We start from the raw sequence: 11,202 nt of genomic DNA, 5'->3' as shown, positions 1-11,202 counted from the left end.
CCTATTCTTTATATGCATTGTGTTGATCAGAAAATAAGACGTTGTGTGCCTGAAGGTGAGATGAATTCTATTCTTACCCGCTGTCACACTTTGCAATGTAGTGGGCATTTTGGAGCTTCAAGGACAGCAGCAAAGGTATCGCAATGTGGTTTTTATTGGCCAAGTTTGTTTAAAGATGCTAATACTTTTGTGAAGGCTTGTGATCATTTTCAACGTACTGGAAACATATCAAGAAGGAATGAAATGTCGTTGAATGTGATTTTAGAAGTTGAGCTCTTTGATGTTTGGGACATTGATTTCATGGACCATTTTCCCTCGTCTTACAACAATTAATTCATCTTGCTAGTGGTTGATTATGTATCTAAGTGGGTTGAGGCAGCAACAAGTCAAGCTAATGATGGTAAATTTGTCTTAAACTTTCTGCACAAGCACATATTTACCCTATTTGTTACTCCCCGAGCTATCATTAGTGGTGAAGGGAGTCATTTTTGTAACAAGAAACTTGATGCTCTTATTGCTCTATATGGAGTCTATCACTTAATTTCTTTCCATATCACCCTCAATCGTATGGTCAAGTGAGAATTTTGAATTGAGAAGTGAAAAGCATCCTTGAGAAGGCAATGGATAGTTCAAGGAAAAATTGGTCCAAGAAGCTTGATGATGCGCTTTGGGCTTATAGGATGACATTTATAACTCCCATTGGGATGTCACCCTATAGGTTGGTATTTGGAAATGCTTGTCACTTTCCGGTTGAATTAGAGCATCATGCTTATTGGGCCATGAGAAAGTTGAATATGGATGAGAATGTAGTGGGACAAAATAGGCTAATGCAGTTGAATGAGCTTGATGAGTTTCAGAATGAAGCTTATGAGAATGCCAAGATCTACAAGGAACGTACCAAGGCATGGCATGATAGGAACTTGTTTCGTAAAGAGTTTCAACCAGGGTAACAAGTGTTATTATTCAATTCAAGTTTGAAATTATTCTTGGGAAAGTTAAAGTCAAGGTGGTCGGGACCGTATACAGCGGCTAAAGTATTTCCTTACGAATTTGTGGAATTACAAAGCAAGAGCAACGAATCATTCAAAGTGAACGGTCAAAGAGTAAAGCTTTACTTGGGTGGTCACATCGATCATGCCAAGTCAATTATCCTCCTGAAGCCATCTCAAGAGGAATTCAGTGTCCGAATGATTGGCGTTAACGATAGCGCCATTTGGGAGGCATCCCAATCCTTTTAATTGTTATGTAATTTTTTGTTTAAGTTTTGGATGATTTTCATGTTTTAGTTTAATCTTAATTTTTTCTATTTTGACAACTTTTATTTTCAGTTATTTTTTTTTTAGATTTTAGATTATAATTTGAAATCGTGAAAAGAGAGAGAGAGAGAGAGAGAAGAAGGGAAACATTTTGCTCCAGGGACTAGGGCATAGGCACCGTGATTATGCGACCATGAGCTAGCGAAGTCAGAGGCGAGACCAAAATTTTGGGGCACTAGCGCCCTTGCTCTCGGACAGATCCGCCCTTGCACTTGGCAACACAAAGATCCACCAAAACTAGCACAGGACATAGCGCCCATGTGCTGGAAAAGTCAGAGACGAAATAAAAAAGAAAAAAACATTTGATTAGCGCCCCTGTGCTACACTAATAGCGCCTATGCACTAATACAGGCACAGATCGGCAAAAAAAGAAAATTTGGGCCACGTTTCTTCACATTCCTCTAAATCACTTTTTCTTCATTCCATTTCTGTAATGACCCAACTAATTCTAAGACTTTGGACCATTAAAACTACTATACATAGACACTACTTTCACGAAAACATACATAAGAAACATTTACAAAATTTATTAAAAACTCTAAATATATGTTGAAATACATAAATTCGGGGTATGGGATCCCATTGTTTGAAAAATAAAATATAACTTTAACTTGATTAAATTTGTTTACAAAACCAAGTGCGGAAAAATACATAGAAACATAATTAAAAAGACTGAAAACCACGTCGTCCTCGAATCGTTCACGCAGTCCACCGAATCCATTCTTCCTCAATACAGAACCCCAAGCTGCCAAGAATCCTTCCGCTGCCATAACTATTTTCCTGCATACATAAAAATAAAGGAATGAGCCTAATGCCCAGTAAAGAAAATCTAACCACATACAACATAAATCATAAACATGAGGCTATATCATAAACGTACTAAAAAAACATATGACTATATAAAAACAACATCTATTACAATGGCCATCATACTTCTTGGGACTTGCTAGCTAGGCAATCATATGCCCATAAATTTACGAGGCTAGTTATCTAAACAAGTCATATAAATTTATGGGGCTTGTTATCTAAACAATCATATGCCCAAGGAATCTACTAATGGGACTTGTTATCTAAACAAGTTATATATTTATTATCTAAACAAATTATGTGATTGTTATCTAAACAATTCATATACTAAAACAACTAAAAACATATCATACATATAACATAAACATATATCAAAACATGAAAGCATACAAAATCTATCCTATTTTCCTTACCAACACCGGGATATGAGAATAAGGACGGGGTTTGGAACACTCCTAAAACCAATAATAAGAATGTGAGTATTTCTAAAAGAAAGAGATGATAAAGAATGAACTAAACCATTAAGATGAAACTTACCGAAATGAAACCTTAAGTTCAAAGAACTTAAATACCTAACCAAGAGTGGAAAACAACGAGTCAGGATTTGAGTAAAGAAAACTAATGGAAACTAAAGAGTCATACAGAAATGAACATAAGATTAGGAATACCTTTGGATGTACTAGAACCGAACTACACCTCGATATAGAAAAACACATTATTTATCTTACTTCCCAAGTGTTTATAAAGCTTAAAAATGATAAAGCTTATACCCCAACCCAAGTGTTTATCACTCAATAGTAAACCTAGCAGCTTGAAGGCTCTGAACACAGCTTGAAGAATGAGAGAAATGGCTAGGTACTATGTCCTATTTATAGAGTTCAAGGAGTGAAAATATCTTCTTTCAGCTTGAATAAAAATAATGAATATTACTTGAAAAACATTTGAATATTCGTTCAACAGGGCATAAGACTCGGTCAAAACGTTTAGAGGCTTGCTAAGAGGTTAAAATGAGCTCGGTTTCAAAAACGTTTGAAAAACTTTCCCTAGGGCCAATATATCGCCCATTGTAGGCGATATATCGTCTGGGCTTATGCCCCGAGTGTTCGTCGATGCTTTTGTGCGAAGTTCACGTGTTTTTGTATTCCCCATGTGGCGATATATCGCCCCTATAGCTGCGATATATCGGCATACGCTGAAATATTATACACGTAATTGCACTTTTCAGCTTAATTTGAATTGGGTAAATAGCTTTGACTGAGTCCTATAACGTTTTTAAAGCTGCTGGTAGGTTCTAGGTTTTTCAAATATTTCTTTTATAAAACTATTAATAAAAAATGCTTAATTTCTCAATAAACATGCATACGACAAGTGTCGTGATCTTATTAGTTCTATCTAAACCTTATAGTATAATGAATAACATCTTTATAATCAGCTATATTAATCAAACCTTATGTTACAATTAATATTCTTAAACTTATAAAATTTATAAGTGTTGCTACGAGTGTTCAAGTAAGTCCCGACTTGAACCAAAATCCACAGTAGTAAACATACTATAACTACTGCTAGCTATTACTACGACTACTACTATCTAACTAGCTAAGTAAAGTTCTGGGACTCTACATTTTCTCTCTCTATTCGGACCATACCCACCCTAAAACCTCCATAACCACCATTCAATCTTTCAAATTCCTCCATAAAACTTCCAAATATTCCATCCAAATCTCATATCTTCCAACTTCTTCACCAAATCTTTCCCTCCATCCGCCTAATTTTTTTTTCTTTTCTCATTCACAACCCTAAAATCCTAATTTTTGTTTTTGATATGAAATTGAAGATGGTGATTGGCTAATCTATGGGTATTGGAAGACATTTAAAACATCCATGTCCATTTTTTACTCAAGTAAGTAGTTTTTCACCATTTAATTAATTGATTTTTGCATTATGCTATACATATATGCAATTTTGGGTGAGAAACAAAAGTACTTTTCAAGATCTGTTGGTGAATTGAAATTATGGGTTATGATTTTGGTGTTGATTGCCCTGCATTGTGATTTAGTGTTGAGGAAAAGTGAGAACATTCAGGGGAGGTGCTGCTGCTGAATTTTTCTTTGGGGATTTTGTGTTTGGTTGTGGATCTTTGGTATTCATTAGTCTAATCAAACATTGATTGGAGAACAATGGGGCCTAAAATGAGAAATCAAAATAAGGCCTCCACCTCTAGAGCTCGGAGGAAACCAACACCACCACCTACCGATTATGATACTGACAGATTTAATAGTGAAGAGGCAAATGAGAGATATGAAAGATTGTGAAGCAAGATTGTGATTCCTGAAAGGGGTTTGGAGTTGCAAACTGAGCCATATAATGATCCGATCTATGAGCCTATTCGAACTAATATTGCACGACGGGGATGGGCTAATTTTGTTGGGGAACAGTTGAACGAAGTTAATACATCTTTAGTCTATGAATTTTATGCTAATTTTTTGTTCATATTTTGTTGGGGGAGGAGATTTACTTTAGTTTGGTTCATATTTCGCGTTGTTTGTCTTACTGGTGTTTGTGTTCTAGTTTTGTCTTGTATCTTGTTGAGTCTTTTAGTTATTATGTTGGGGTGTCTAGGATTTTTAGAGTGTCGTGTTTGTTGAATCAAGTTGACAATGATAAGTTGATGAGAATAATTGAATGAATTGTTTGTATAGTTGGACAAAAACAAAAGCCATTTAAATATGTGTGCTTGATTGGAATACTTTCTTGGTTTATTTAGGTCCTTATAAATATTTGAGAGCTTACTCATGATTTTTGAATAAATTCCTTGCAGTTGAAAAGCATTTATGCTCACCGAATGTTGTTTGTGAAAAATTGTGCATATATCTTAAAACTTGCTTGCTTGCTATTTGAGGAGAAATCCTAGATGATGCGTGCTAGGAAGATGATTTAGGCAATTTTCTTTGGAACGTTTTAGCCTTTTAAGACAACCTTTATTAATTTATCCCTAGTTACCCATTTTGGGCTTAATCAGATTCTTTTTATTATTTGGCACCAATGTTGAGCCTATTTGAATCCTTGAAAATTACCTTTCCTTTGAATGGACCATAAGCATATAACATTGATTTGGGGGATTGGTTTGTAATAAGGTATGTATTTGAAAGGGTTGTCAATAGAAAAATAAAAAGATTGAGAGGAAAAGAAAAGAAAAATATGGAAAATGAACTACACTCCAATTGAAAATACAAAGAAATAAGTTTGGGGGAGTGTAATATCATTATAAAAAAAATAATAAAATTATGTGTATGAATTTTCTCTCAAAACAAGAGAGAATGGGAAAGTTCTGAATGTTTTTGGGGTTTGTAAGTGTATTATAAGATTGGTTTGTATGTTTATGGAAATTTGTGCTTAAAATGACATTTCATCTACATTTACCTAAGTCCTTCATTATAAGCTTTAAAAGTCCTCTTGATTCTTGAGCATGTATTGTCTACATTAGTGGAGAGTAGTAAATCATTCAAGCATATGAGATTATGAAATTGGTTGTGTGATAAGAATTCAGTGTGTATAAAGTAATTCAAATGCAAGTTATTTATTGATCATGGTTAGGAGAGCTTTTCTTTGTTTGGACTTGAGTAAAGTTGGGAAATATTTTGGTTGAAAATCTGGATTGCAGTTATGGTTGAGTCTCTGAAAGCTTTATGAACATGACATTTATAATTTTGAGGCTTGATGCGTTGCTGTTTGTTTGTCGTATGCTTCGAGTTTCTTTACTCGAAGGCGAGTAAATGTTAGTTTGGGGGAGTTTGATAAGCGAGTTTTTGACTCACTTTATTGTGTTTGTTTTAGGACAAGTTAGAGGTAATTAAGTTTGTTTTCTACAGAATTATGCTAGTTTTTTCTTGTTTCAGGTGTTATTATTTGACATATGAGATTGAGTGAAACAAGAAGAAAAATTGTCAAAGAATGTTGAATTTGGTCATTTTGAGGTGATCGTGGCCTCGAGGCTTGTTGATGGGTTGTGTTAAATATTTTAGAGCAATTTTGGATGTTTATTGAAGATTAAAGTTAGTTGTTGAAGCACACCATCGCTATGTTGTAGTGCCCCTACACTATGAAATTATAGAGAAGAGATTCAGCCCAGGTAAAAGCGCACCAGCAATGCCTCCCAAGAGCCCCTGTGCTTTGCCAACTGCTGAAGTGCCCCTGTGCTACAGAGTTCCAGAGAGCATGTTTTCTTTTATGATTTCACAAGCGCACCAACGCCACAAAACTAGCACCCCTGCACTATTGTCTGTACGAATGATGAAAATAAGCATTTTGAGTGGGGGTAAATTGGTCTTTTCATAAAAAGTCGTTAGGGTTGTTAATAGAGGGGAGACTGAGTGCGATGGGGAGGTTGGTTTTTGATCATACGAGGCAAGGAGAACATTTTGGGAGCAATTTTAGAGATTTAATCTACAGTTCTTTTTCTTCTCCTTTAATTTTCTTTATGTTAAACTCTAGTATTATGGATTTCCTTGCCATGTTGGTGAACTAATTTTATTCTTAGGGTTCTTAATTGAAGAAACTTTACTATGATTTAATGAAAACTTTATATTTCTTTCTTCTTTTTTAAGATCCTTTCAATTTGTGTTAATTATATGTGATTGATTGGCCATCTTTTACATAATCCATATGAATTTGAGTCAAAATCTGAAAGGTGAGATTTAAACATGCTATATTTGATTGGACATAGATTTCAATATTGAATGAGAGTATCAATATAATTTATGTATTTTTTCAGTTCTTGATCTCAATGCTTCTTATATGTGAGTTTATCGTAGAAATATAGAAAATTCATATCTAGGTCGAATTTTATATATCTTAATCTTAATATAAAATGCTTGTGTAAACTTTCTATCTTAATAAGAAGAGTGATTGTGAAATCTAGCATTAATGAAATAGTAGATTGGATAGAATAGGAGATTAAATTCCCTAATTCGCTATTTATTGAATTAATTATCCTTTGTTTCTTTAATTTCAGTGTTAAAGTTTTGTTATTTTTGTTTATGTTTATGTTCTTTTAAATTCTAAAAAAAAAAATCAACTTTTTGTTAACCAAATAGAGATTAGAAATTAATTATTGATAATTGATAATTTAGTCTCCGTGGGACAATAATCGAATTTACCAAATATTACTACATTGTGATTACGTATACTTGCGTAGCTTAAATTTCGCAACATCTGCCACCACATTGGCTTTCCCTGGGTAGTAAGGAATCTCACAGTCATAATCTTTCACCAACTCCAGCCAATGCCCCTGTCTCATGTCCAGATATTTCCGGGTAAAGAAATACTTTAGGTTCTTGTGGTCAGTGTATATCCCACACTTCTCCCCATAAAGGCAGTGTCGCCATACCTTCAATGCAAAGACCACCATTGCTAATTCCAAGTCATGTGTATGGTATCGCTATTCATAATCCTTCAGTTGTCAGGATGCATAGAAAATCACCTTTCCAGTCTGCAAAAGAACACAACCTAACCCCTGCTTTGATACATCACAATAGACCACAAACTTCTCCTGATCTGAAGGAAGACTCAGAATCGAATCAATGATTAATCGTCGCTTCAACTCTTTGAAGTTGTTCTCACATCTATCTAACCATAAGAACTTCAAGTTCTTGTGTGTCAGCTCCGTCAGTGGTGTTGCAATCATTAAGAACCCTTCCACAAAGTGCCGATAATACCCTACCAATCCAAGGAAACTTCTGATCTTGAAAGCACTCCTTGGCCTTGGTCAATCCCTGACTACCTCAATCTTTGTCGGATCCACCTTAATTCCGTCTTTACTAACAATGTGACCAAGGAATGTCACCTGACGTAACCAGAACTCACACTTCTTGAACTTGGCATACAATTTGTGCTCCCTCAGTCTCTACAATACCAACCGAAGATGTTGCTCATGCTCTACCTCTGAGTGAGTATAAACTAGGAAGTCGTCAATGAAGACAATCGCAAATTTGTATAAATAATCCTTGAACACTCTGTTCATTAGATCCATAAAAGCTATTGGGGCGTTAGTCAATCCAAACAACATGACTAAGAATTCATAATGCCCATACTTAGTACGAGTAGTTGTCTTCGGAATATCCTCATCTTGGATCCTCAGCTGGTGATAACCAGATCAAAGATCAATCTTGGAGAACACTGTATTGCCATGTAGCTGATCAAACAAGTCATTGATTCTTAGCAGTGGATACAAGTTCTTGATAGTCAGCTTATTCAGCTTTCAGTAATTAATGCACATCCTCAAGGATCCATCATTCTTCTTTACAAACAGAACTGGAGCACCCAATGGCAAGAAACTAGGCCTAATAAACCCCAAGTCCAATAACTCCTGTAATTGAACCTTCAGTTCTTTCAATTCTAATGGAGCCATTCTGTACAGTGCTCTAAACACTGGTTCTGTCCCCAGTGCCAATTCAATAACAAATTCTATCTCCCTGTGCAACGAAAACTCTGGTAATTCTTTTGGGAATACATCCCGATACTCATAGACTAATATGGTCTCTTCAGTTCCAACTGGCACAACCCTAGTGGTGTCCATCACACTAGCTAGGAATCCTATGCAACCACCTCACAATAGGTCTCTAGCCCTCAATGTTGATATCATAAGAATGGGGGGTCCATGCACATTTCCCACAAATACGAACTGGTGCTCACCCTCAGGTTCAAAAGATACCATCTTCTTCTTACAATCTATGTGTTTACCCAAAAATGACTCCTGATAACGTGGCAAGAATTTATTACACGTGGTTAGCACATGGCAACATCAAAATGAAGGAGTATTGTTCGCTTATCAACCAGGTGTTTCTTGCCTCATCAAATCTCGCGATTAGATGCGACCAATCTGGTCACGTGCTTCGGTTTATTTCCTTTAAAGATATGTAATCTTGAAATAACTACACTTATTATATTTTCTCTTTATTTCCTTGATACACTGATATTAAGGATAATAAAGGCCCATTGGCCCATGTAACCCCCTTGAGCCTATAAATATGAATGAGAAGGCTCAAGGAAGGGACCTTTTGAACCTTGAACCTGAATACTCATAGAAAGAACATAGTGTGATTATCCACCAAAAAGTTGTGATTCTCCTAAGGTGGGTGAAACTCAAGAACCCTAGTTCTTTGATCACAGCATTAGGATTCAACATCAATAAGAACACTAAGTGGATGTAGGTTATTACCACACAGTTGGGGTTGAACCACTATAAATCATTTGCATCACCTTCTTCCCATTTGATTTCATTATTGATTTCCTTTTTGTTTCTTTGTCGTTATTTTGACTCTGTGTCGTTGGCCAAATTGAGGGTCAACATTCTAGTTCTTTCATTGAGAGATTAGTCAAGAAGCTTAAAGACAATCAAATGGCGAAGACATCTAAGAAAGCTGGACAGGTTGTTGGCGCTGCGTCGTCTCAACCTCCTCCTCCAAATGTGGCTGAAAATGAACCACACTTGGATTTTGAAGAGGAGGAAATGGATTCCAAGACACTGAGGGCAACACTAGGCATGTTGCAGGATGAGTTGGCCAGTCTGAGGGCCAATCAGGAAAATGCGGCAGAGACCTTGGCACTGTAGCAAAGGGAGATTGAGCGTCAGCGCCAGGAGCTAAACGAGCAGCAAGCAGAAATGGACCGTCGGCAGAGAGATGCCACGGCCGCTCTTGAAGCAGCCATTCAGTTGGCCAGAGGGCACGCTGCGTCGACCTCTCAACTGGATCAGCCACCAAGTGCACCACCAAAACAGGCCCCAAATCAGAGTCCTCCGACCAGCCAGCAAGCCCACAAAGGCTGGAGCAGTCACCTGTTGCTCAGGATGATGTCCCAATTCAGGATCTTGAGCAACAACCACCTTCTCAGTCTGGTCGCGACAATCCCCAGCGCCAGAGGCAGAATAGGGTCGGGCAGTCACCCCGTAGCCCTAGAAGCCCAGGGGACGATGAGAAAAATCCACCGAGCAGGGGGCAACGTCCTTCTACCAACAGAAGGCATAACAAGTCAAGCTCTGCGGTCAGGGGCCCCTCATGACATAATAATGCACGGGGACCCACCGACTAGCACAGGCCTCCCGCTGACGCTCGGGAAATGCCAGCCAGAGGAGGAAACAGTGTGACCATCCAGTTGCGCCAAATTTGGCCGCAATTTAGAGACGACCATGATTACAATGAGGCCGATTCCGGTAGGGGGAATGCTGGTCGAAGGCATGAAGAAAAAGGTGGAGACAGGAACCCCCCACCAAGAGACAATAAGCCTGTAAGCCATAACGCTGGGGGGCAACCCAGACAGCATAACGTCTTTGATCGGCTAGGAGTTAGTGAGAAAAGGCGCAGGGATGATGACTTGAGAGACGTACTCAACGACAGGCGCGAGAGGCACGATGAGTACGCTCCTCCAGCGCCAGTCGCTCTAGCAATCCCAGACGTGGTTTAGGCTCAAATTGATGCTCTGAACCAGGCAGTACAACAGCTGGTCGAGAGCCGGACATCTCACATAGAGTACGACCGGAGGAGAGGCACTCCATTTGTGCAGAGGATTGCAGTGGCAGAAACCCCCATCAAGTTCAAAATGCCAGTACTGCCAAACTTTGATGGGTACGAGGACCCAGTATCTCATGTCAACAAATTTGAGATACAAATGGATATTCAAAAGGTGTCGGACGATTCTCGCTGCAGGATCTTCCTTGCCACACTATCTGACACCGCCCAGGAGTGGTTCTTTAAATTCCCTCCTGCTAGTATAGTATCCTGGGAAATGTTCGTGAAGGAATTTTACGGACAATTCTATGCGGGTCGCGTACACCCCACTGAGGCCAACCAGCTGGTCGAGATACGCCAAAAGGAGGGAGAGCCCTTAAAGGAGTATGTCTAGCACTTTATGCGAGCAGCAACTGGAGCAAAAATAGTGGGCGATGAAGGAAATATGATGGTCCTAACTGCCGGGGTTAGACGCCATTCCCCCCTCTGGAGCAGCCTGAGAAAGAATGGGGTAAGAAGTACCTGGGAATTCCTAGATTGAGTTGATCGATACATCAAGCTCGAAGATGTGATTG

General features: G+C 38.1%; 1 protein-coding gene across 1 annotated transcript; it reads left to right on the top strand.

Annotated features, from left to right (window-relative positions):
* The first annotated feature begins 620 nt into the window (after positions 1 to 620).
* LOC133791955 (uncharacterized) lies at positions 621 to 950 on the top strand. The gene has a single exon (XM_062229862.1). It carries the CDS (start codon positions 621 to 623, stop codon positions 948 to 950), a length of 330 nt encoding a protein of 109 aa, XP_062085846.1.
* The last annotated feature ends 10,252 nt before the right edge of the window (positions 951 to 11,202 follow it).

Source organism: Humulus lupulus, chromosome 7 (assembly GCF_963169125.1).
Source record: "Humulus lupulus chromosome 7, drHumLupu1.1, whole genome shotgun sequence".
Lineage (NCBI taxonomy): Eukaryota > Viridiplantae > Streptophyta > Magnoliopsida > Rosales > Cannabaceae > Humulus > Humulus lupulus.
Note: the sequence above shows the minus strand (reverse complement) of the source record. Positions and strands in the feature narration are given on the sequence as shown.